Here is a 27472-nt window from a genome sequence, read left to right as displayed (position 1 = left end):
ATTGTGTTCATGTAAACATCAATCTACACATTTGTGAATATTTTTTCTGTAACTTCACATTCAGAATACAGGTGTGTGAACATTTTCTACAAGTGCAAATTTCAACTTACAAGTTCAGATTTTTTTTACAAGCTCTCATGTTTTTTTTCTTTGTATGACTTCAAATTCAGATCACATGTGTGTGAATATTTTTTACAAGTGCAAATTTTATTTTTACAAGTGCAAATTTTAACATACAAGTTCAGATTTTTTGTTCTGCAACTTCTCACATCGTATTCTACAAGCTCTCCCGTTTTGCACCATATTTACCTTCATATCTCTCACCCTCTCATGTCTATCCACTGTCACTTCACAATAAAGGGAAAAGACCCAAAAAAATAATCTTAAAAAAAATAAATTTGTACTTAAGTACAGTACTTGAGTAGAAGTACGTAGTTACATTTCTCCACTGGCGTGCACTGCACATCACAATTTACTGGTTAAGTCTGTTTCCATTGTCACATTTTGTTGTCATCAATACACCGACTTTCCCTCCTGAGCCCAGTGTAAAAACCTTTTGTTTTCACCAATATGCCTTTTGTATTTTCTGCGTTTCCACTGAGGTTAAATTGTAAATTGAACATACCGACGCGTGGATGGAAACACTCACTGCTGAAGATCTGACAAGCATACAGACGCCCTGTAATATTTTCCATTTTAGCTGTTGAGACTTCACAGCTGGTTTATTTACAGTGCATGTATGTCTGTCTTCATAAGCAGCTCAGTTCATTAGTGTTAAATGACACTGTGTGGGCTAAAGGTACCTGTGAAACCTAAGCTGTGGACCTAAGCGCTGTGTTTCTAAAGTGATACAGCTGTTGACCCAAAAACAATGTCTCACCCACCACATTTCTTCTCAACAAGCTGCTTGGTTAGCAGGCTTTTCAAGAGGCGTCATTTACCCAAAATAATCTACAATAGTCCTATAAGATAGTGAAGAAGGAGGAGACGGACTGTGTGTCTCTGATCGGCTTTCTGAAGTTTGTGAAATCAAAGCCACCGATGTAATTACATGACACAGTTTAATAGATAAGAAATGTTAAAGTGAAAACAATTCTCCACAGAGTTATCTAAATTATCGACAGTGACCGCACACACGTCTGTCTTCATAAGCAGCTCTGTTCAAAGTATCTGTGAAACAAGCTGCCACTTCACTGCTTTGTGTTTCTTGCAGAGATCATACACGAGGAGCATCAAATATACGACCCACAGACGTTGTGAGTGTTTGTTCCACATTCTCAAGTCATGTTATAGCTTTTCTATTGGTTACCACAGATTAGTCAAACATATCTGGAAGAGAAAATAAGGGAAATTATTACCTAAACTGTCTGTTGTAAACATCCATCACAGTTTACACTGAGATATTGAGAGAACTGGATAACAAAAATCAACTGTGTTACATGTATAAGGACCTCTTTAAATTCAATCATTTGTCCATAACGGTCTGATATCTATCCATACAAATCTTCATAAACAATCTTTGTGACATCAATCAAAGAGTAACAAGCATCTTCATACTTTTAGCCTTCATCTAAAGTCTTAAACTCAGTCAACACTGTGGATTTGCTCTAACTTTTGTTTAAATGAATATTTTATGTATTTTAATTTGTTTATAATATATTTTGACAGCCAACGTGGGGGGAGTAGGTTTGCTGTGACGCGATCAAAAACAGGTAGTAAGAATTTATTTTTATTCACTTTTAATTTGCACTTTTAACCGTTGGTGGAATGTAACTAAGTACATTAACTCTAGTACAAATTCAAGGTACTTGTACTTTACTCAAGTATTTCTCTTTTATGCAACTTAATACTTGTACTCGTCTACATCTCAGAGGTAAATATTGTACTCTCTACTCCGCTACATTTGTCTGACAGCTTTAGTTACTTCTGAGACGACAGTTTTTCATCCCCTCTCTGTCCAGTGAAAACCACGTATCTCCAGATGTGTTGATGTTGAATGTTTGTGATAAACTGAAGGATGAAGTGTCCCTTCATGTGTTGAGAAGATTCTCAACTTCTTAAGCTAAATAAAGTATTTAAAAAGCCTCTTGGATCAGCTGATCGTCACAAAGCTGAAAACAGGGCTGTTATTCTGACACCATGAAAAGTTTTAAAACTTTTTAGAGATACGCGGTTCTCACAGGACAGCGACGCTACAAACATATGATAATCTTACAGAATACGATGCATTGCTGCAGATTAAACTATCCAACAGTATACAAAGGAGTTACAATGAGCTCAACCTTCAACATCTACAGCAGTAAAATGCAACACACACATGAATGCAGCAGCAATATTAATCCAGAAACATCAGATAGAAGGAACATTTTACTGCACAATGAGTACTTTACTTTAAATACTGTACATTTAGCTGATAGTACACACTTTTACTCAAGTATGGTTTTGAATGCAGGACTTTTACTCATAACAGAGTATTTTCACAGTGTCATATAAGTACTTTTACTTCAGAAAAGGATCTGAATACTTCTTCCACCACTGTGTTTAAATGTTGACCCTTTTATACCCTTTTTATTTTTCAGTTACCAGAGCCAATCAGATCGACTCAACATCAGTGTATGTATACTCCGACACACACCAGCTAATCTCATTTAATCTCTAACATTTCTTTAAAGTTCAAACTTTTTCGGAGTACACTTTTTTTGCTTTTTTTTCAAGCGTGCGATGATAAAGATCAATATCAGTCTCCCGTCTGTGCATTCAGTACAGAGCTGGAGAGATGTGGTTAGCCTAGCTTAGCATAAAGACAGTGAACAGGGGGAAACAGCTAGCGTGGCTCTGTTCAAAGTTTTTTTTTAAAATACACCTACCAACACCTAAAAAATCTCACTAATTAAAATGTGTGTTTTATCCAGACATAAACAAAAATGCAAAAAAACAGTTAAAAAGGCTTAAAGGTGGGATTTTAAGCAGGGGGAACTACTAATAAACTACTAATTTATTTGTTTTTCAGCGAAATTCTTGAGGAATTTGAGGACTTGTCAACAGGTAAGATCGTCATGTTTTTAAGCTATTTTAATGTCAAAGATTTCAACACTAACAGCAGAAACTCTTGTTCTATATATATATATATATATATATATATATATATGCAAGACACCTTAATTTCCCCGCGGGGATAAATAAAGTTAACTATCTATCTATCTTTTAATGTAATATTTCATGTATTACAGCTGCAAACAATGATCAGTCAGACTATGAAAATGTATCAGATGGTAAGTTCAAGCATACATAATACACAATAAATACATTTATTTTAAAATGTTGGTAATTTTTCACACATTTCTATAATTACTGTGTTGCTGCAGCTCAAACAGGAAATCCAGAACACACATACGTGTAAGTAGTTAAGCTGTTTTTACATGTTCTCATTTAAAAACAAAGAAAATATAGAAAAGCAATTACTGGAAAGGTTTAGGTTCTTTTTATGCAAATAGTTAAAATCCTACGTTCAGAAGTAGAGTGACTTTACTTAACAGAGAATATGTTGATTTTAACTCATGTACTTTTGTATACATATTTTTTAAATCAACAGAATCCGATCATTTGTCTTACAAATCTTATCCAGATGTGTCTCTTTCAAATGGAAAACAATAGGAAATATTTTCCACCAGGGAGGAATGTAACTAAGTACATTTACTTAAGTACTGTATTTAAGTACAATTTTAGGTACTTGCACATTTCATGCAACTTTATAATTCCACTTCACTACATTTTGGAGGCAAACGTTCTTCACTACATTTATCTGACAGTTTAAATACTATTCAGATTCAGATTATAAACACAAAATATAATCAACTAATAAATGATGATATATTTACAGATTAAACTACACAGCAACTTATAAAGTAATTAAAATGAGCTACACCTTCACCAGCTGCAACATTAAAGGTGCCCTGCCACACGTATTTCATTACTTTGTGGTAATGTCAGAAGTTCTACCATGGACTCTGTAACATGTTTTGTGGAAGAAATGCCTTGGTTACCTTGTTTCCAGCCATTCTAGCGTGGTATAGAAAGCCTGCAGGAAGACTCAGCTCGATTTGTGCCAGTTCTCATTAATATTCAACGAGCTAAGCTGCTTGAATCTGATTGGCTAACAGCTAGCCAATGAGAGCCTGGCTATCAGCATCCTTTACCCAGCGCAACTGGGCGAGCTCATGAATAGTAATGAGCTCAGGCAACGCGTCAGACTGACCAGCTTTTGTAATTGGCCTGATTTCTCCGCTTATTTCTTTTCAGTGGCTAGAGCTGACAGAGGAGGTAGCAGTTCATTTTCACATTCACCACATAACACTAACACATACGGACCTAACATATTTCAAAAAATACAAGGAAACAACGGTTTTGGGTGGCAGGGCACCTTTAAAGTGATGAACACATGAATGCGTCACTCATTATAATCCCATAATATATATTATTATACATGAGTATGTTTACTTTTGGTACTTTAGGTTTATTTTGATGCTTTTGCACTTTCACTTAAGGAAGATTTTGAATGCAGGACTTTTACTTAGTATTCGTAAGTAGTATTTTTTAAACTGTAGTATTGTTTCTTTTACTGAAGTAAAAGATCTGAGTACTTCTTCAACCTCGTCTTGGTCTAATGGAAAGAATTACTGAGATGTTCTCTGAGAAAATACTAACTGAAAAATTTGGATTTACTCTTTCAATAAATTAGTTTGTAAGTAAACGTAGCCAAACCTTAACCATAGAGACCATAGCAACCTCTGGAACTCAGGCCTCAAAGGATTTAGGATGTTTCATAAATATTTATACTTTTATGCACAGAATAAAAAGGTTAAAAACACATATTTCCTGTTTTATAGAGCTCCACTCGCCATCTCAGTGTATGAAAATGAACAGACTAAAGAAAGAAAAACTGGTGAGCATCTGTCCTTTAAACTAAAAGACTGGGAAGAATTGAAAATATGTTTATTGTTCTTGGTTTTAACATTAATTACGTTCACTTATGTTTCTATAGATGCTGATGAGACTCCAGGTGTCTACGCTAACATCATCACATCGTTGCCAATTAATGATGGTACAGTATGTTCAATCATTGTATCAAAACACTGAAGCCAAAATAAAATAAAATAAAATATCAAAATATCAAACTGCTGTTTCACCAAACAGATGAGGACGACTACGAGAACTCTGAGTTTCTGGACCAAGTTGTGCAGGAAGAAGGTGAGTGCCATAAATAATATTTATTAGTATTAACAAAATGTATATTCTATATAGGTTGGTTTTAATCAATAATCAGGGAAAACCAAAAATATTCTACTCACAAAGAAATTTGTTTGTATCCTACATGTGAACCGACAGACTGAACTAATCCAAACAGAGCTGCAACATTTAGTCCAGTAATCAATAAGTGGATCAAGACAGGAAATTAATCAGCAACTATTTTGATTTTAGGTAATTATTAAAAGGGAAAATTTGCCACCTTTAACGTTAAACATTTCTCAGTGCGTGTCATGTTGGCCGAGAAATCTGCAGTTCGCTAGCCTAGAAATCTAGATGCACCCTAGCGGCAGCAAATGTAATTTGCAGCCAGAGTCGTCTAGCAACTCTCCGTTGGCTTGCGAGCTGGAAAAACCAAACTCTAGTCAGGCCAATCACATCGTGTATAGAGTCGGTGGGCGGGCTTAACATAATGACTGCAGAGTTGCGACGGTTCTGCGTGAATTCCCTGCTACTTGAAAACAAAGAAGATGGCTGCTGCTGGCGAACAGCGGTCTTTCAAATTGGCTTTGGCTGCGACTCTGGAAGACTTGGAGTTAAGCTTTTCTTTGAGAAAAGAACAAAGAACGGCACTGAAGTCATTCTTAAAAAAGGAAGATGTGTTCAGAGTTTTGCCGACCGGATACGGCAAAAGTTTAATCTATCAACTAGTGTTGCTCTGGTTGGTTGTAGTGCTATCCTACTGCGAACATGGCCCTGTCCGGACCAGGAATCTGCAGGACCTACTTGCTGTGAGGCAACAGTGCTAACCACTAAGCCGCCATGCTGTGACTATAGGAATTTTCTCTCAACTCTCACCTTTTGACATGATCGAAATCAAGAGCAGGATCAGCGATTCCCTCAGTATTTCTTTCTCTCTCCACCCTCACCTACTTGCGCACTGGAAAAACAACAAAAGATACAGCTTGCTTACCAGCTGGTAGCATGCAGCTAAAGACACAGGGTAACGTTAGCTTACCAGTAGCATGCAGCTTGAATTTTCCAGACGTCATGGCCACAGCTGGAGTCAGAAACAACAGAGCTGGAAAATCCTCTTGCTTCCCTGGAGTCACGGGTGTAGCAACATTTTGCCTTTCCCATGAGAGTTATGGAAGCAAACAGCAAAGCATGTGTGCTCCATGGGACTCCATGGTGCCTTCAGGTACAGGTCGTAAACTAATGGTGCATTCAACAGCACTGCGTTAATTGTGAGAAACTAAATAGCTTTGGTTGTAAAATACTCTTCTGCCATCTTATTGTGGCATTGCCATCACTGCTGAAAAGAAAGTTTAAATTGAAAATTGAGGATGTGGATTTGGAGTATGTGATGACACCCCTATTTTCTTCGTCTCCTGGATCAAAATTTTCATCAAAAACTTGTCATTATGTAGCTTGGTAGCACGAAGTTTTTTGTTTCCCGACGCAAACGGTTTGAGAATCGCACCACACAGAGAGGGGAAGGTGAGGGACAATTATCTAGAAAATGTACTTCCGTTGGGCCAGACTAGCTAGCTGTTATTATACCAATTACATATGCTTTCAATAGCACTTCTGATACGTTCTGTATCTCATGGCTCAAATATTAAACATTCATCCACATTTTTTTGTAACAGATGAGCCGGATTATGTGAATGAAAACGGCTGACTGCACCTGATGTGGACGCCGGCAGAAAACATCAACCTGCACTCTGAACTTTGTTGTGTTAAACTGAACGTTAGTCATTTTATTTTATTCCTGCCCAGTTTCATGTGCTAATGTGGATGGCTTTGTGAATAAAATGCTCATGATCTCGATTGTGTGTGAAAACTGAGGCTGCCATCTAGGGGTGATAAATACATTATATATTATAACAGTGAATACATAGAATACTGTTGTTTCTCAAAGGATTAGTTGTGAATCTGAGTATTAAGTACTCCTAAAAGTCACATTTAGAACTTTAGTGGCTTATTCCTAGAGGTGCAACGATGAATCGATTAGTTGTCAACTATTAAATTAATTGCCAACTATTTTGACAATCGATTAATTATTAAAAAAAAAAAAAAAAAATAGATTTGATTCCAGCTTGTTAAATGTGAATATCTTCTAGTGTCTTCTCTCCTTTGTGACAGTAAACTGTATCTTTTGAGTTTTGGACAAAACAAGACATTTGAGGACGTCCTCTTAGGCTTTGGGAAACTCTGATCCACATTTTTTCACCATGTTTTGACATTTTTATAGATCAAACAACTAATTGATTAAATCGAGAAAATAATCGACAGATTAATCGACTATGAAAATTGTTAGCTGCAGCCCTACTTACAAAACTAAAAGTAAAAGCTTTAAAATCTAATTTTAGCCACCGCCAAAGACTCTTTGATGCCCAAAAAATTAAAATAAAAGAGAATCCAGACAGAGGGCAGAGTCTCTGGAGATACAGACACCACCGCTCCTAGTGGGTCATATGTGATGAATGAGCGAGACTACATGAGTCTATACATTGTTTTTTATGAAATCTGTTACATATGACATTAAAGGAGTTTTTTTTCAGTGAGTTGACGGATGATTGTTTGAATAACAACTTGTGTTATGACACCACTGTATCGTGAGTTACCCTCTGATTACGACTTAAAATGAGGAAACAGTGACAGTGAAGTTCTTACAGAGACGGTTTTATTAATCTGAACAGATCAGGTGAGAGATACACCACGTGTCCGTCTGAAGCAGCTCAGAAACCAAGGACCAGATTTAGACATAACGTCTACGTACACACAAAAGACAAACGTTTCTTTATATATATCCTGTATGTATACACATGGAGGGTGGTGCAGTGACATTTCCAAAGGGTAAGTATGCAAAAGTGACACAGCTATTACACACATTCACACAGGAGCCGGTGTTTAAGTGCTTAAGGGGTAAACGGTCAGAATAAACCCCGATTCAGGGAACAGTAACATGATGCGTTTCAGTCGTTTAATTTAGCAGGTCAACAGGAAAATGCATCATCTGAGCAATCGACAACATCCACCTTAAACCATTTGATCTACTGGTTTCTATTTGCAGCAGTTTGACTTGTAGAGTTCCCTCTGCGTGTTGAAGTAAGGCAGAACTTGTTACAGACAGCATCGACAGTAAATTATTCTCTGGTTTTACTTTAAAAACAATCACTGAATAGATGATTAAATGGCTGGTAAAGCAGGTGCGTTTGTTTTTAAGGTTTCAGGAGTAAACAGGAGTAGTTACACACCTCTTGCACACACGCACACTTCCACGCACACATTCACACAAACACCAGCGGGCTGATGGGAAGTTTAGACGCTGCTCAGTGCGTCCACACCTGGCAGGACTTTACCTGAAAGAGAGAGAGAGCAAACGCACAGTCAGCTTCACGCTTTAATAACACAGACCTTGCAGTGGGTTATGGTTCATGTTGGTGTTTTTGTGTGTGAAGGATCCTCATGTTTCTGTGCCTCACCCTCCAGCAGCTCCAGGCTGGCGCCGCCTCCTGTGCTGACATGGCTGACCTTGTCTTCTGTGTTCCACTTGGCGCAGCAGGTGGCGGTGTCGCCCCCGCCTGGACACAAACACAAATCGTACACGACTTAAAGGTTAAATTACAACATCCTGTAAAAGACCTCTGCCTCAGACCTCAGGTTGCGTTTCTTTTCTGACAATATAGCTGTGTGTTGCGTTTAATTTAAACATGGCTCCGCACATCTAACAGCAGCTCAACCAGGAGCCTCTCAGCTCGAGGACTTCCGCAGGAAAAGAAAGGACTGGAGCAAACCGGTTCATTTGCAGCCTTGCATTGTACAAACAAACAAACAGACTAATGTTCCAACTAAGGCTGGGCAATATATCGATATTAAAACGACATCGATATACGAGACAAGATATAGTCTTCAATTTTGGATATTGTGATGACAGAAGTGTCTTTTCCTGGTTTTAAAGGCTGCATTACAGTAAAGTGATGTCATTTTCTGAATTTAAGACTGTTGTAACTGTTCTATTATTTGCCTTTACCCACTTAGTCATTATTAGGATTGGGCATCGAGATCCGATTCCTACTTGGAATGGTTTAAAAAATTACGATTCCAGTAGAATAGTTTCTTTATTGGAATTGTTTAGAGGATTTGGTTCCAAATCTGATCGTCGCTTCCCAATTTAAAATGCGCAAGTTTTGGTTTCCGAAGCAGTCAGGTGCTTGTTGTGTCGCAGCCTTGGAGCACAGTAAGCAGCGCTCTAGTCTGGCTTTATTTTACGTTGAAAAAGCCCCGTCAAACTGCAACCCACTACTGAGTCAATAAAACGTTCCTCTTATTTGTGAGAATAAGCATGTGACCCGTTTCAACTCCACCCCTCAAAGAATCGGAATCGAAAGGAAGAATCGGAATCAGAATTGTTAAAATCCCAACGATGCCCAACCCTAGTCATTATATCTTCATTACTGATGATTATTTAGCAAAACTGTCATTGTGTAAATATTTTGTGAAAGCACCAGTAAGGCAACAGCCAGCGCGGGGGTGTGGTCACCAAATGTTTAAGACGACTAAACTTTTAAAAACTTGTGGATCACAGCCCTGCCAGCCCCTCATCCAGCAAGTCTGTCACAATACAAATCCCAACATCAAATCCTTCAAAATAAAAAAACCTGACTAACGTGTTTTGGGGTACAACACAGTCTGAAAAGCGTTGATTTTAAAATAAATCTATACATTTTGTTCCCTTATTTAAGCAATGTACTGAAACATCCACAGTGTTGTGCTGTGCATTAACAGCTCAGCAAAATCTAATGTGTTTTTTAGGGGTGAAAAAAAAAAAAGATACAGCATAGTATCGCGATATTTGTGGCAATACTGTATCGATATCAGACGATAGCTGACATTTTGTTTACCTTGATTTGATAACGTGATTTGTAAACGTGATCAAGAGGCCCGGAGCCGAGATTATTTTGAGATGCATAACTTTTCAGTGTTTAAAAAAGGTCCAATGTGTGGTTATTTCGCCCATCTAGCGTTGGGATCATATATAGCCTTCACGCTTTCTTCAATCAACTCTCTCTCGCACCACGCAGTTCAAAGTACGTATTACAGCTACGGTAGCCTTCACGCTTTCTTCTGATGACGCCGGTCTCTTGCTCTGTTCAATATCCTTTTTCTTTTTCTGGGCGAAGAAGAAGGAATTTGGATTTTGAATATGTGTGGTCCTCCATGTTTCCTTCTTCAAACTTGCCGGGGCCGGGAAGCTACGATACCCATTAGCAGCACCTGTGAGTTTTTCATGTGACAGCGAAAACGCGAAAGGCGGAGCAGTGTGTCCTGTATGTCCCTTACCGGCTAACGTATTTCAAGATGGAGCATGAATATGGAGCGTCTACCCCAGTTCATGCAAACGCAAATGTAAAATTTCAAGCCAAAAGGAATACTTGGAATTGATGGTGGTGGTAAATATTCATGAAAAAGGACAAGTTTGTGTACAGACAACACAGATTTTGATAATAAACTACTAAACACGTTACACACTGGACCTTTAAGGATAATGTTTTTGACCATGCCAGTCTGGGGAGAATATGCTGTAACTTTGTCTTTCTTACCGATGATTGTGATGCAGCCTGATTTGGTCACCTCGACCACTTTGTCCATCATGCTCTTCGTTCCGTTGGCAAAGTTCTCCCACTCGAACACACCAACTGGGCCGTTCCACACGATCTGCTTGGCCCTGCCCACCACCTCCGCGTTGGCCTTGCAGCTCTCTGGTCCACAGTCCAAACCCTGCAGAGGAAAGAAATCATTACCCAAACAGAAGCAAAAGAAAAACCGTGAAAAGAAATCGAGATAAATCTTGTTTTCTCACCATCCAGCCGGCGGGGATGCCGGCAGCGACGGTCGCCGTGCCGGTGGCCGCTTTCTCGTCAAACTTGTCGGCGGTGATGAAGTCGACGGGCAGCGTGATCTTGACGCCGTTCTTCTCTGCTTTGGCCATCAGGTCCTTGACGATGGCAGCCCCCTCCTCATCGTACAGGGAGGTACCGATCTGACGAGAGAGAGAGAGAGAGAGAGAGAGAGAGAGAGAGAGAGAGAGAGAATCTCATTTATCTTGAAGCAAACATCTTTGGCTGAGAGTTTAGAGGTTGGCAGATTCAAAGATATTCAGGAGGAAAACAGTTATATATATTTAATATTCTGGTGTTAAGATCAAACTAATTGAATGGTTGTTTAATTTTGATGTGTTCAAGTTTGACAACTTTGTCTTTAAAGCCTGGAAAAAAGGAATAATGGATTAATAGTTAGCATTGACTTTGATTACTCCAGCAGTGATGTATGAAGTTTGTTGTAAACAATAAGGGCTCTTTCACACTCTGTGATGCGGGGGTGCAGTTGCAACATTGTTGCATTTTTCATTTGGTTCGGTTTGCTTTCACACACGCACCAAACGCTGTAAACACACGTCACGCGGTCGAGACGGTCGCATGATTATTGGACAGAACATATCAAACTCACCAGACACTTCTGGTCTCAGAAATAATGGAGCCACACCACATTTATAACGTCTCGGGTTTCCTGGTTTTGTTTAAGTGTTTAATATTTTCGAAGAAGGTGAACAATGAGCAGCTGACCGACAGCGAGGGAAGGAGAGAGCGATGAGGTCACACAGACGACCAGTGATTTGTGCTCAGAACAGCTTATGGATATGAAGTCACCGTACCTTAAATCAACATACAAGTCCACAAATTGGGTGCAAGGTTGAAATTGCAGGTTAGTAAATGCTCTGTTGGTTCACTTCCTGTATTTGGGGCGGATCGCGTTCTACCCTAAAGTGAACTGAACTCTAGTGGACTTGGAAGTGAACCGAGACCCCCGTTTTTAAGCGGACCAGAGTTCGTTCGGATGAGCTTTCACATCAGCCCAAACGAGGCAGGTGTGAAAACAACCTTAAAAAAAAAGGTCTGAAGATCTGTTATTAGTGACTTAGTTCTGGTACTAAAAGCTCTACAAGTTTGTGGGGATGAGAACGTCTCTACAACAACCAGACAGAAAGATAACAGGTGTATTTTTTTTTTAAGATTTTTGGGCATTTCTGCCTTTAATGATAGGAAAGTTGAGATATGAAAGGGGAGAGAGAGGGGGAAGACATGCAGGAAAACCGTCACAGGTCGGACTCCAACCCTGGACCTTCTGCGTCGAGGAATAAACCTCTATATGTGCGCCCGTTCTACCAAATGAGCTAACCGGCCACGCAACAGGTGTATTTTTACATAAAACGTTTTACTAGTGCCGCTTCATTTTTTATATTTATTTTGTTTGAAAAAAAAAAAATAAAAAAAAAAAATTCTTTCGACAGTGATAAACTTTTTTTTAAAACCGTAAAAATCTGAATGCTTATGTCAAAATGAACGTTCAACACCACTGCAAATTGTCTGTATGGAAGGAAAACAAATCAAGTCCCAGGAAACAAAACAAAACCACCTGTGTCTCTTCCAATCAGAAGGTTCTTTTGACTGGTTGCTAGGTAAGGAACATGCTGGGAAGCTCAGCGATTGGTCGTCTTTCTAACAATCTAGAACGCATTGCTGGTTCAACTAAAAGAAGCTACATTCTGGAGTGACAATAAAAACTAACCAATCACATTTCAACTCCCCCAGGAGAGATAAAAAGTACTTTGTTTTGTCGATGTCACGTTCATGACCTAAATTTGATCTACAAACAAAGAAGCTTTTTTTCCCTCCTCCCCTTTATATTAAAAAAAAAAAAGAAAAAAAAAAAAAAGCACAAGTTCACCCAAAATACAAAAGAACACATTTCCACACTTCACCATAGTTTTATCTAGCCATGCAAATATAATAGGTTGTATTTGTCCATTTCTTGAGATGCCTGCCTCCACCTCACTACAATGGAGGAGAATGAAATAGTTTGTGGTGACATTTGATTTTAAAAAGGAACTTTAAGGAACAATTTAGAGGAACTCCAATTTGCTTTGGGACCACTTTCTTCTTTCAAAACCATTCTGAGCCTCAGCAATGTCTATAAATATTTATAGTGCAACCCTACACACCAACAAAAAGTTGATATTAAAAAGGATACTGTCACTCCTATTATTATTCTTTATCTTCCTTGTATGTGGTAGATAATCATGGAACTACAGTTCCAAACATTTTGGGGCAGAACCAGCTTTTGGGGGATGTAAAGAGGAAGTATAATGTTGCCATGGAGTCAGTCAAAAGTATCCCGAATGGGTTATTAGCAGTTCCTGTTTGCAGTGTACCCATGGGTGTACAGACAGCTATCACTATTACTTTGGTTGTAATGAAAACCTAAAAATGAAGATACTTTTCAGTAAGTTGAGGTATATGGAGCGTCTTTTTCTTACGATTTCTAAGCAAATCTATCAACATGTATTCATGGTGTACATCAGAGATAATTACATACAAGTCGCACTCAATCTAAAAATATATGTATCATGTCTATAAGTTTTTTGTATGAGAGTTCTGTGTCGGAGAAGAAGTACGATTCTTGGCGCTAAAGGTTTTAAAGTACCTCAATGAGACACTGCTGCCTGTGTTTCAGTGCCGTGAGCATTGTATTGGAGTGGTTGTGGATGACGATATCTCAAAATCTGTAAAAAATAAAACCAAAACTATTTCCTTGGCTAGACACCGCTTGAGAAGTGAGAAAAAAATGCGGTTTTGTTATTTGAGTGAACTGACCCTTTTTAAACAAAAGATTGTCTTTTCAAATAATTTTGTCTGAGGTCAAATTCAGGTCAAGAATGCGATTCTCAATCTCTGCTGCGAAACTAACAAAACAAAGCCGTTTCACAAGACTGTTTGAACACCAGAAACATTCAACAGTGAGCCCAGCAGCTCCATTAGAAAAGCACGTTGGCTTTGCGTCGGACGGTTCTGGCATCCTCCGTCGTCCATTCATTCATTCCTGACAATGGACAAAAGGCGCACAGGAAACAATCATTCACCGAAAGAACCAAGCAGGCCTGCCTTGTTGCGTGATCCAAATTTTCTTCAAAACTTGCCATTTTCAGCATGTAGCTTGCTAGCTCAAAGTTTGTTTTTGTTTCCAAACCCCATTGCGCAACTCCGTTATAAAATGACAAATAAATAAACCTTGCAACCTTAATGTAGCATGTTCAGCTAACTAATATCATTAACATAGTTAATTAGCTGAGAACAAGTCATGAAACTTTGCTGCCAACTAATATAATCACAGGACCTGGGTGTTTTTGCGGGGGAATTTTTCCTTGACAAATGACAGACATGACCGATTCGTGTGAATAGGGCTTAAAGGGGAACTATGCAGTTTTTTTTAGCTTAATTTACCTTAACTGAACAGCTTCGGAGTCATTGGAATGATTATATGACTTTGAGTTGAATGGTGGTCGTCTCGCTCCCCCCTAGCGCCTGTGAGCGGAAAAAACACCCTTGCAACTTTCGGCCGGCGAGCCGCCGGCCACAGCGTCAGGAAGTATCGCGTGATATCAGGTCTCGCCATGTAACGAATTGCTTCACGGCACTGCACACATACGCCCATTCAGGAACCGGCTAACAAGGTAGCGATACAGTTTCACACTATCGTCACGGCTGAGCCGGCAAAAAAAAAAAGCAGAAAGCTAGGAAAGCATTGATGGAGGAACAGAGAAAGAGGAAACGGCAGACTGACCGAGCGAGGAGTCAGACACAAGAAAACATAGGAGCTGCCAAATATCTATTCTGAAGCTGTAGGTGGAGCTCTATAGAGAAACCTGCCAGCAAAAAGCCAGAAACCAGCGAAGAAATGGCCAAAACTGCATAGTGCCCCTTTAAGTACGTTGAAGCTTTAGTGCATAACTTTGATATTAAACGTCCGTTACATTCAAGCCATTACCAAATGAGTTGCTACAAAGCTAATTAAGACTATCAGCTCCACACAACTCTCTGGATTTCTCAGTATGACTATGTTCAGAAGATTGTGTCGTCCGGTGACTCTTACTTACTATAAGTTGTTACTATAATAACAAATGAATGTATTGATGCAGTCTAGACATTTGAAATGGAGGCTAGACTTTGTGTTTTTCAGTTACACGTTTGTTGTTCAGCCTGAACACGCGCAGCGTTGTACCTCTTTAGATTAGTTTTTTTTTCCTACCAAAAATGTTTTGCGCTGTTCAGCGGGTACTGGGCTGAAAATTTTTCAAAAAGGAGGGGTAAAGTTTTAGAACCACTACTTTAATGATTCACTGTAAAAGTTATTCATAATGTGTTGTCTTTAATATTTAATCTGTTGTATAGATTTCAAATACTGGAGGGGGCAACAAAGCATTTCACTGCCCAATGTAGAGATGTGTTCTCCCTCACCTCCATGTTGTTGAGGACTTTGAGGAAGGTGAAGGCCATGCCGCCGCCGATGATCATCTCGTCAACCTTATCCAACATGTTGTTGATCAGCTGGATCTTATCTTTCACCTTTGCTCTGAAACACAGATGGACAGAGGCGGCACACATCAGTATAGATAAGAAACATATAGAGAGCAAAAAAAAAGGTTAAAAAAAAAAAACAAGATTGGCATGTGTTTGTACAGACTGATCTGTGCATGCAGCACTGAACTGGTTTAAACTATTCTAATAAAATATCTGACTTGGGTTTAAATAGCTTATTCAACTTTATATTCTGGTCTCCTGTGATGCTCTAAAGCTGTGCTCAGACCGACTTTAGACCTGCAAACAATTAATTTTGTTAGATTGTTCTGCTGATTACTCTCGATTGATTGAGGAATCTTTTGGTCTGTGTGTGTAATAATTATTTTAAATGTATAAATACCATCAGTGTCCTAAAGCCAGAGGTAACCTTTTGAAATTGTTTGTTTTGGACTGTCTATTATACAATAAAGATATTTAGTTTTTGGCATTTTTGCTTGAAAACTACTAAAACAATCCAGCAATTAATGAAACATTCATTTTCCGTCGATTAATAATAGCTACTTCATTTGGCACTTTTCAAAATGAAGTTATTAAGTGCCTTACATAAAATGGCATAACTAACAATAATATACAACAATAAAACAAAAGATATGTTGGAAATAAAACAGTGTGGTAACAATATGAAAAAAGCTTTTCACAAAAATAGAAGAGAAGTGATTTGAAAGAAGATTGGGCAAGCCTCAATTAATTGATTTATCTTTGTAGCATGAATGTTTGCTGTTTAGCTCGCAATCGTCGCAACAAAAAGATAGAACAGTTGCCGCAAGAGTCGTAAAATGCTGCCTCATGGTATTATAAACTGTTGTGTAGTTGGGTTTTGATCTCTGATAAGCCTTCAGATGAATTAAACGGACTTCTGGGTTGAATAACAGCATGTCTTTCAGTTATTAATAACAATTTTCTTGGGATCATAAATACGGACACATACGATTCAACCAAAAAAAAACAATCCAACTCTTAACTGTGCATCAACAAATCATTAATGAAAACATCTTTGACCCGAGTTACAGCCATCAAACATGATTTATCCGTTTCTCTGCGGCCTAATGAACCTAACTCTTCACTGGCTGATTACACACTAATGATCAATGTTCTGTCCGTGTCCAGGAAAAAGGGGATTGGTTGCGCTGCTCGACGCCGAGCAGGAGTGACCGTTACACAATGCACTTTAAAATGGACTCTGACACGAGGCCAAAACCCACGTGGCCACCGGTTAAACTGAGTGTCTGTAGCAGCAGCTTCGCCCGCTGTTGCCTCTGAACTCACCCAACTGGGACGCCACAACTCGGACCAACACAGGAAAACAAATATAAAACCACCTGCAGCAGCACTGACACATACAACCACAGGAAGTTACATAAGGTGACAGCATGTTGTTGCTTTTATTGCATTAGAAAGTAAAGACTGTTATACCCTCTAACTTCCTCATTGATTACAGATATATTCAGGATTGTGAATTCTAACATAGTGTAGTTTCTGTCACTGAACCTGTGTAACATCTGACAAAATACGATGGTTTCAGCTAAACTGCTATAGAGAAATTGAATTTAAATTCAAGTAACTATTTGCCCCCAAGGGGCTATTAAAAAAAAGGCACAAAGAGTAGCACACAAAAAAGGACAATTCACAGATACGGTACAAATATGAATAAATAGATAATTAGCAACTGCTAATACACTGCACATATTGATATTTAATTTATATTACTCTAAACCACCTTCTGTAAACCAACTCTATACTACTGTCTACACTGCACTATATTTCTTGTCCTGTCTATGCACCACCTGTCTATACTATGTATATCACATTGCACTTTTCTGCTTTTTTGCACTTCGGTTGGACGCAAACGGCATTTCACTGTCTTTGTACTTGTACTCTGCACAATGACAATAAAGGTGAATCTAATCTAATCTTAATTAATGCATGCGTAATGCTGTGCATCAGTCAGTTTGGGCGAATATGCTCTTATTACTGAAGTCCTGCTTGATGATAAACATCAGCTCTAGTTTTATGACTGTATATACAATATTTGTATTTTAGATCAAACCAAACTGCCCTTCAGTATCACTAAACAAGTGAGAAATGTCTGAAAAGTTCAGCTCATCTGCTTTTTTGTTATTGAGAGTAACTTTAAACTAAATCATCAACCAAACAACCCTGAAAATAGTCCTGGCATAACAATGCAAGTGTTAACAATAAACTCAAATACAAAACACTGTATGACTTCTCATGTCTGCTGCTCGCCATCTGCACACTCCGTGCTGAGCAGCGTTAGTGTATTAAAGACAGCAGTTGTACCGTGACACCCCAGATTACATAATGTGCTTATAGTCTCTATTCCTGGACGGCCACCTGGGTATTTGACAAAAAGAAGCTGCAGTGTGATGATATCTAAACCGCACGAGGGGAAGAGAGGACAACGCTGGCAAAGAGGTTTTTACTTTTCCAAAATCAAATGGTCCAGACAATAAAAAACAGGCAGTGTTTAATGTTTGTAGCCTGGTTTGGTTTGGAGGAATCCAACCAGCCGGTACACAATGTCAAACACAGCGTAGGAGGTTCAAAATATACATTCTACTAGGGTTGAAAATGTTCATGTGAGGCTGCGTTCAAAATGAAAAAACGCAGCCCTCTTATTCATTTCAAGCCAATCCGGTGGGTGCCACCTACGGCTGTCAAGGTTCTGTAAATTTCCGGAAGATTTGTAATTATTTTTTTAAATGTATTCCTTTCTCCTTTCCAGGTAAAATATATCAAAGTGACCAGCTTTAATTTAGAGGTATTGGTCTGGTAGGTGGGTGGGTGGATGCCCGTTTGTATTTTGTTTACATCTTGCATACACCGAAAATCTTTAATAAACAGACCTTGATCAAAAGAAAAAAATATTATAACCCTCTGTGCATTGGTTATGAGTCTGAGAAGTCTTTAAATGCATGGATCAGATGCTAAAACTGGACTTCCCAGATTGTATTTCATGTCCTTGCATTGTTTCTTTAACGCAGGCCTGTTTACAGTCTGAACTCCTGGCAACACATCCAAACTTAATGAACTGTTCTCACCCTCCAAGGATGGCCAGGAAGGGCCTCTGAGGTTTCTCCAGAGCCATGGCAAAGTAGTCCAGCTCCTTCTTCATCAGGAAGCCAGCCGCCTTCTGTGACAGATTGACTCCCACCATGGAGCTGGGAGAGAGGAGGAAGAGGAGCAGGAGACATCACCATCACATCGTCACAGCTATCACCGCTGCCGTCCTCCATTAACCACCGTCCTGCTCACCTGTGGGCTCTGTGAGCCGTGCCGAAGGCGTCATTGACGTAAACGTCTCCGAGTTTGGACAGAGATGCCCTGAAGGAGTCAATATCCCCCTGGGAGGCCTTCGTCTGAGGGACAAAAACGAGAGAAAAAGAGTGAGAGATGAAGAGAAGAGGATGGAGTACAACTGTTAACTGATAAAGGGCATTTGATTTCCAAGTGAGGATGTTGTCTTTTTTATTCTTTGTAAAGAAATAGTTATATTTCCATTTTATTTCAACAACATTGTTGAACATTGAACTTCAGGTACTAATTCATGCTTTAATTTCATCGTTATGAGCAGCTGCTGCACCTGTTGCATTATCATCCTGATGAAAGATCCAAAGCATGCCTGCAAAGAGTTTGTTTTTCACTAAACCAATTTCTAACGTCCATATTCACATCACAACCATTGCTAACAGGACTATTGATTTCACTATTAAAGTTCCAAATTTGAAGAAAAACGGCAAAAGAAAATCTGAATTAATGTGCGTTAACTCGCACTTTCGGATTTATGGTGAAATAGTGCCACCGGGAATCACCAATCGTACTCTTAAATTCCACAGTCGAAAGCAAAAAGCTCCTTTTATTCAATGTTAAATTTAAAGTAAAAAAGAAATATAATTGGGACACCCCTGTTAATTTATCAAAGCCAATCACAATGTTGGGAAAATTGGAGCTGGCAAATGTCTCCGGCTTACTGCCCCCACTGATGTGTGTCTGTGAGAGAGTCAGAAGGTGGGTCATTGTGGATCAGGTTCCTGCTGCACTTTAACAGTTAAGGTCGTGACTGTGTGACTGGAGGGGAGAGAAAAGGTCAAGAGATCTCTTCTGTTCCGTTCAAATGTCAGACGAGTGCTGCACGCAACAGTTCCCTCCTACAGATTTTACAGTTAAAAATGAACTGCTGTGGTTTTTAATTTTCACGAAAGGGCACCACGCTTGCATTTGTTGCATTATGCACTTAATAGTATCGTACGCATGGAGCTGGACGCTGTGATTCTTCTGAGATTATTTCAGCCTCTGTCTCTTGAGAAATGTTTGTATAATGAACTAAAAATAAAGTTTAATATAGTACAGCAGTACAGTAGAAACCAACCCACGCATACCAAGCAGGCCGCTCAGGACAGGAAAAGCAACATGTCCAGCCAGGCCCTTCAGGGTAAATGTCAGCAGGTCAGAGCGGCTGATCCATCTCAGACAGTCCCGAGCCTGGATCTGTAGTTATTTATCAGACCATCTGCAGTTCAGTATGACAAAGACGCATCCTCTACGGCCTGAATACGCACATTTACCCTCAGGGGGAAAGGTCGGCCAAGGTATAGCATGCCCAGGATGCAGACTAAAAGAGGCCTCACATCCTTGTTAAGCAGCAATCTAATAAAGAAAATGAAGTAGTTTACATGCTATAGACACAACATTTTGTTCCATTCGAGATGTAGTTTACAAATAAAACAATGTAAATCAAACATGTTACAGTAAACAGGTTGAGAATTTAAAAAGGTGGTTTCAGACACAGCCAGTCTCTGCACCACTCCCTACTATGTCATCAGACAGTGACGCAGCTATTTCAGAAGGACGCTGCAGCTGGAGTGACTGTGCGTTGTCCTCCAGGTGACACAGCAGAAACAAAAGCACAACCTGTGTGACCAGATTTAGCACCAAAAACTGCCCAAAGTACATAAAAGCAGCCTAATTTTTGTGCTTCGGATTTTTTTTATCCTTCCAATTTGTTAAGTATGAAATAATAATTGTATTTTTTCAAAGTGTGAAATGAAATAGGATATTTTTGACACACACACACACACACACACACACACACACACACACACCTTTGTCTGCATCTTGACAACATTATTGGTTTTGTCCCGTGAACAAGTTTGGCCCCTCAGAGCCTCTTTGTTATCTGTGGCTGAATATGATAAATAAAATACGGTGTTCAGAAGATGTTCCTCTGGTCCTTAGGGCTATTCCTTTAAGCATCCCAAACCACAGTTATGTTACTGAATTGAAAGTCTCACATCAAACAGAGCTTTACTTTTATGATAAAATAGTAACCTTTAATAGGCTTCCATTACAAAGCTGTAATGTTTTTGTCAATCAGTCAACTGTGATCATCACTATAAGTTGAGTGGTCGAGTCAAACTCAGTGCCCAGTCAATCTTTTCTTCCCATTTCTTAAAGTTGTAGCAGACTGGACACAGTGACAGTGTCTGTCAATCTCTATACCAGGGGTCTTCAGTTTTTAAGCCAAGGACCCCTTAACTAAAAGAAAGATGGAGCAGGGACCCCCTACTACATACAGTATATTGTAGAAAATGAAGTTGCATATTAAACTGGGCCTACAATAACGTTTGTATTTATACCCATTTTTGCATAGAATACTAAGCTATCATTAATTGTTGGCATGATTTTATAAATCATATTTTAATGTGGCACAGACATCTTAGGGACTACCTTAAATATAGGCCAGTAAGCCTATCATCACTGGGAATTGACGTATATTTGCTAATCGTAAATTGGAATTATGTTAAGACATTTTCATTTTTGAAAAAAAAAAAACTTTCAAAAATTGACACTAATTTGAAGGCCCCCCTGCAGTGACTCTGAGGACCCCCTAGGGGCCCCGGACCACCTGTTGAAGATCTCTGCTCTATACTAATTAGAGGACAGAAGGAGCTGATATAAAGTATTGGGAGGTATCCTTTAACTTTTCTTTGGGTTAGGGTTAGTAAAGGCACCTGAATTATCAACTGTTGCCCAAAACCATTTTTGACCTGACAAATCCAATACAAAGTGGCTCAGTGGAGCAGAAAATGGCCCAATCTGGCAAAACCACCACAACTACTTCATGTGAAACAACCGTCTCCACACAGATGGATGATTGAGAGACCGGGATGCTAACAACAACAGCGTTGCGTCGATGCGTCTCAAGCAGACCGGAAAACCACCCAAAACCTACAGCTGATGTGATCATTTATTGATCCGAGACTGAATAAGATGTAGCGTTACAGGATACAAGTATAAAACTGCACCAAATTCTGCACAAACATCTTCAAATGCGCCCTCAATCGGAACAGGCTGGGAGACACCTCACCTTGTTTCCGGAGGCGTCCTTGCCTTTTCCCTCCTCGGCGACGTGGAAGCGAAGGTTCTCCAGCAAGATGACGGATCCGGTGGCGGGGTCGGCGCAGGCAGCCTCCACCTCCGCACCCACGCAGTCCTTCAGGAAGGTAACGTCCCTGCAGAGTCAGAGGAAACGCTCAGGGTGTGTGTGTGTGTGTCTTGATTTCTAATGCTTCATTCTACGCCAAAGTGTGATGTGTTTGGTAATTATATCTCATTGATAGAAGATCAAGAGAGATACTGTACCTCTACTACAGCCATGCTGCTAATGCAAACTGAACATTTCCAACTTTCCGCTGCTTCACATTAAAAGCGTTCCAATTTTTAACCAATGTGTGGCTTTTATTGTGAAGAGGCCACAGGAAATGCAATATTAGCATTTACTGGTTATTGCTCACTTAAAAAAAAAAAAAAAAAAAAGTGATTACAAAGTAGGTTTGCCGTGGTGGTCGGTGTAACCAGTGTTAGACGGTGTCTACGCATACACCGATTACTTTACCTGCCCCTACCATCACTTGCTTTTTAAAATAAAAGTCAACCCATTTAGATTAATTTTGCAAGCAGGAGTCAGATTTCACTCATCCCCTGACGAGATGATGGTGGAGGATTTGGTGTCAAAGTGAAAAGCAAAGTGCAGAATCAGGTGATTTACATAATAAAGAATATATTTGTATTATTTATAATAGATTATATTTGCTGCCAGATTCACTCGGAGAAAATAGACGTGAAAATACGCAGCGAGCCTATGGTTTTGAACAGCCCAATTGGTTAACACCCATTTTATATCTATGTTAACATTAGGGCTGGGCGATATGGAGAAAATCAAATATCACGATATTTTTGACCAAATACCTCGATGTCGATACCGCAACGATATTGTAGTGTTGACTAGTGGTGCTTTCACAAAATATTTACACAATGAGATTTCTGATAAATAATCAGTAATGTGGATATAATGTCTAAGTGGGGAAAGGCAAATAAGAGAACAGCTACAACAGTCTAAGTTCAGAAAATGACATCACTTTACTGTAATGCAGCCTTTAAAACCAGGAAAAGAGAACACTTATGTCATATCACGATATCCAAAATCTAAGACGATATCTAGTCTCATATCACGATGTCGATATGATATCGATATATTGCCCAGCTCTAGTTATCATATTCTTCTCGGTGCTTTCACCTCCTGTCTCAACCCAGCGGCTGCCAAAATGTGCAGCGCAGCGAAAGCTCGACCAGAAAGTCAGAGGCACATTTCATCACTGTGGCATCCCTACTACAAAGCAAGACAATCCTAATTTCCAGTGCTTTGTCAGCGTATAATTACTTTATTATATTGTCTATAACTTTAATTTCTTCAATACAAAAATATAAATATTCTAGTTATGAATTTGATGTACAATTTATCCCTACTTGAAGAAATGAAAGAAGGAAACGTGTTATTAAGTCGATCAACTGACCTCCCCAGCAGGGTCTTGAGCTCGGCAGCGACGGGCTGCAGGGAGTATTTCTCAGGCACAAAGTTTCCGTCAGGGCGGCCCAGGTGGCTCATCAGCACAACAGATTTGGCGCCGTGGTCCAGGCAGTGCTGGATGGTGGGAACGGCCGCCTTGATCCTGAAAATCAAAAACTCTTCCCTTAAAGAAACCGTGTGCTCTGCAGCCAATATAAATCGTTCATCGTTATTTTGAGAACAGATGCCTTAGAGATGAAATGGACTTTACCTCTGGTTGTTTGTGATCTGCTTGTCCTTCATTGGAACGTTGAAGTCCACCCTGAAAGAGAAGAAAACGTAATTACCAGAAAGAAATGGCCTACTGAGAGGTTCGATGCATTACGGACATTACTCGTCTCTTTGCGATTTCCCACATTTCCATTTTCTACAACGCACATCTGGTGTTCTCCAGCTGTGAAGTAAACATGTAGTCATACATCAGCAAAGAGCGAGGCATTTTTTTTGACAAGAAATGTAAATCAAATCTGAAAAAAATAAATTCTGATTACTCCAAAACAGTTTAGTTAGCAGTTCATGTTGAATACAATTACTCCCCCTAAGCAAAACCATAAATCCAAAGATAGGGAAAATACTTTATTATTAGAGGAAATGGGTCAAGGAGGAAGTTTTTACAACAGGAAGTCTGCAAAAAAATAAAAAGTATTAAATCTTTGAGTGGACAGAAATTGAGTACCACGTTCAAGAGCATTATAACACTAATTTCTGAGCAAGTGCATCCAACGGTACGCGTCCATTTCGGATTCCTTGTTTTGTTGCTGCATTGCATTCTGGTATCTGTAGGATTATTGGGTATCAGTACAAAAGGCAGTCAACACAGACACGTTCAGATACTTTAATCCAAAATGCCTTTTGGCTGGTAGCGTTGCTCAGACCACTCAGCTGGTTGCACACGCAGCGCTGCACGCTGGCAGCTCATGAGAACATGCTGCGTCCCTCGTACTCCAGGCAGTTGCATAATCAGCACCTCCTTCCTCCCTCCCTCCCTCTGTCTGAGGACCTGATGCACTGAGACACATGATCCGCACACACACGTACGCACGCCCACCAACTCATTGTCTTTAGCCTGAATCCCGACAGTCAGCAATTCAGTGGCTCAACAGCTCCCGTGCCATCCAACAACTGCAGTAGTTTTCCGCTCTTACATCGTTCCATCTGTTGCTGCATCGTTTGAACAAGCACACACTCGACTCACATATTTGGCAGAGGCAGAGCTGCACAAATGAGCTCAGTGGATGACTTAAACCTTGAAATAACTTTAGGGCTGCAACTAACGATCATTTTCAGAGTTGATTAATCTGCCGATTATTTTCTCGATTAATGGATCAGTTGTTCGGTCTATAAAATGTGGATCAGTGTTCTCTAAAGCCCAAGAGGACGTCCTCAAATGTCTTGTTTTGTCCACAACTCAAAAGATGTTGTCACAGAGGAGAGAAGAAACTAGAAAATATTCACACTTAAGGAGCTGGAATCATTATTAATCTTTGCAGCTCTAGGTTAGTTAATGGCAAATCTAAGATCCCAAAAATTACAATAAAAAAAGGAAAACGTTTTAGATTTGTTCCTTCTGACGTAGACAACTATTGGGTATGATGGCTAGTTGGAACTCACAATGTCTGCTTGTTTACTAAACTAACTAAAAACTAACTTTTCTTATTGGCAGCAGTAGGTAGGCTTTAAAAACAATAATGTGTCTGGGCTTCGGACAGAAAAAGAAAACCTGTTTCGGCTCCATTTTTTTTGTGATTAACTCAACCAATAAGATTATTTCTGTTTTTACAATTTTAATCCTGTTGTGCTGCAAAAAAAAAAAACCCAAACAAACATGCATTTAATGCTGCTACAGAGAAGGCTGAGGAGGTGTGACGCCTCTCCAGGAAGTCAGTTCATTGCCTCTATTGGATTTGGAGTCTGAACAGATTTCTGTCAGACACTGCCGGGTCTCCACAGCAACGTCCCGCCTTCTTCCTTTTAAATCTGGACCAGCAGCTGAGAAAAACGCCTCCCCAACTACAGCTAGAAGTTCATAAAACACATACACAGCATGCTGTGGCAGGCCCTGTGTGTGATATGAAGTAACTTATCGTATTATGGTTTGTCTCTACACTGAGACTAACTCAACATGGAGTGAATTTGACCTTTTAACACTGAGCAGTGCGAACTGGAGGCTGCTGCCGGTGGACCTTGTCCTATGCCGCCTGTCATTGCATCACCAAACTGAGCCAACCAAAATGGCCCTCTGACATTTCCAGAGGGTGTCGGTTTCAAGTGCACTTCCATGCAATGGCCATCCACTCTGTAGAAACATCCCGCAGGAAAATGGCAAAAGATACTTTACTAAAATAAAATGACAGATAAGTTGAAGGGACACCTTAATATTATTATGTTTTTTTAAACAATACTTTGGGTTAATTTCAGCCAGGCAACAGGACATCCTCTCAGCTGAAGAGATTGTACTTCTTGGACTCGATAGGAAGGGATTAAAACCTAAGTATAACGCTAGTGCATAAAATGGAAATACTCAAGTAAAGTACCTCAAATTTGTACTTAAGTATTGTACTTGAGTAATTGTACTTAGTTACATTCCACCACTGACTAAAATACAATGTTGAGATACTCCGTGGAGGGAGTAGCACTCACTACTCAAGTACTGTAACGTACAATTTGCAAATGTCAATACTTTAAAAAGGTTTTTAAAAGACTAACGAATAAATTACACATTAATCAAAAAGACAATAGCTGGACTACTACTGAAATCCCTCAGATTATCAATGCAGTGTGTCACAAATATATTAAATGGATTATTTAGATTACAATGATGTTACTGCACCTCAAAAGATTGACTAACTAACGTATGCCGGATGCAGGCGGTTGCATCCATGCAGCATCTCCCCACAGGCACGTACTGTAACATGGAAGGAAAAAAAACGTGACAGCCAACAAGTAACACCGTTAACCATCAGTTTAGTGTCACCGTGGGAATACCACACAGTTTGTCACCACATGATTTAAAGGTTTGAAGAGCGGAGCATCTCCGAAATGTCAGGTACCGTTTAGCTAGTTTAGCAAACGTTGAATAATCCAATTTCCGCGTTGGTTCGGGCAGCTAGGCAATATCCGCTTACCTCATAATGACCCGCTTCCCCTTGACGTCCACCTTGTCCAGGGTGAGTTTGTTAGACAGAGACATGTTGCTTGTTTTAGCCGGTTCTTTCCTGCACCTTCCTTTGCTGGGACTCCTCCGCTTCCTTCGGTGGTTAGCTACAGAGTGATAGCAGTGACCTTTAATGCGCAGCGGAACGGCGGCAGGGCGGCGACAGTCACAGAGCACGCCCCCCACCCCGCTGCTGATTGGCTACAGCGGGATGACAGCCTTGTATTCGATTGGATCTGGTTGCTGTCTGTTCTCTGACGTAGCATTTTTTGCTGTTAAAACAGTTTTGATTGGATTGGGCTTGCTCCCCTGAAGACTTCATCAGCTCAATGATAAGGCAGGAAATACACTACAAGTACTTTTACTTAAGTACTTGTACTTTCCTTGAGTGTTTCTATTTTCTGCTACTTTATACTACTTCACTACACCTCAGAGACCACAATTGTACTTTTTACTCCTCTACATTTGACTTTTAGTTACTTTTATCATAAAAAACATGTTTATATATGATGCAGTTTACTATACTACTTTTCACTCGTCACCTGACGAGACCAACAAAACGATGGGATTTGGAAAGTATCTTAAATTGGCTCCACATAAATGAACTACATTAAACTCTTAAATGTTAATCACACAAAATTCTCTTAAATGTGTTAGTGATTAATT

General features: G+C 39.6%; 1 protein-coding gene across 1 annotated transcript; it reads right to left on the bottom strand.

The window, feature by feature from the left end:
- Positions 1 to 7913: 7913 nt before the first annotated feature.
- Positions 7914 to 27022, bottom strand: pgk1 (phosphoglycerate kinase 1). The gene is made up of 11 exons (XM_031308075.2): positions 26778 to 27022; positions 23864 to 23914; positions 23600 to 23755; positions 22114 to 22258; positions 19002 to 19105; positions 18788 to 18907; positions 15606 to 15720; positions 11114 to 11293; positions 10854 to 11031; positions 8736 to 8834; positions 7914 to 8612 (listed from the first exon to the last, which is right to left on the bottom strand). Exons 1-11 carry the CDS (start codon positions 26840 to 26842, stop codon positions 8572 to 8574), a joined length of 1254 nt encoding a protein of 417 aa, XP_031163935.1. The 5' UTR covers positions 26843 to 27022; the 3' UTR covers positions 7914 to 8571.
- Between the last annotated feature and the right edge of the window lie 450 nt (positions 27023 to 27472).

This window comes from Sander lucioperca, chromosome 13, assembly GCF_008315115.2.
Source record: "Sander lucioperca isolate FBNREF2018 chromosome 13, SLUC_FBN_1.2, whole genome shotgun sequence".
Lineage (NCBI taxonomy): Eukaryota > Metazoa > Chordata > Actinopteri > Perciformes > Percidae > Sander > Sander lucioperca.
This window is presented reverse-complemented; position numbering and strand designations above follow the sequence as displayed.

What these genes read in the sequence shown, in the direction of transcription:
- pgk1 (XM_031308075.2), bottom strand. Translation starts at nt 26,842, where the DNA reads ATGTCTCTGTCTAACAAACTCACCCTGGACAAGGTGGACGTCAAGGGG. An exon ending in TTCCTGGCCATCCTTGGAGG is followed by an intron (nt 15,721 to 18,787) that starts GTGAGAACAGTT and finishes TCTGTGTTTCAG; the next exon opens with AGCAAAGGTGAAAGATAAGA. An exon ending in AAGTCCTCAACAACATGGAG is followed by an intron (nt 11,294 to 15,605) that starts GTGAGGGAGAAC and finishes CTCTCTCGTCAG; the next exon opens with ATCGGTACCTCCCTGTACGA.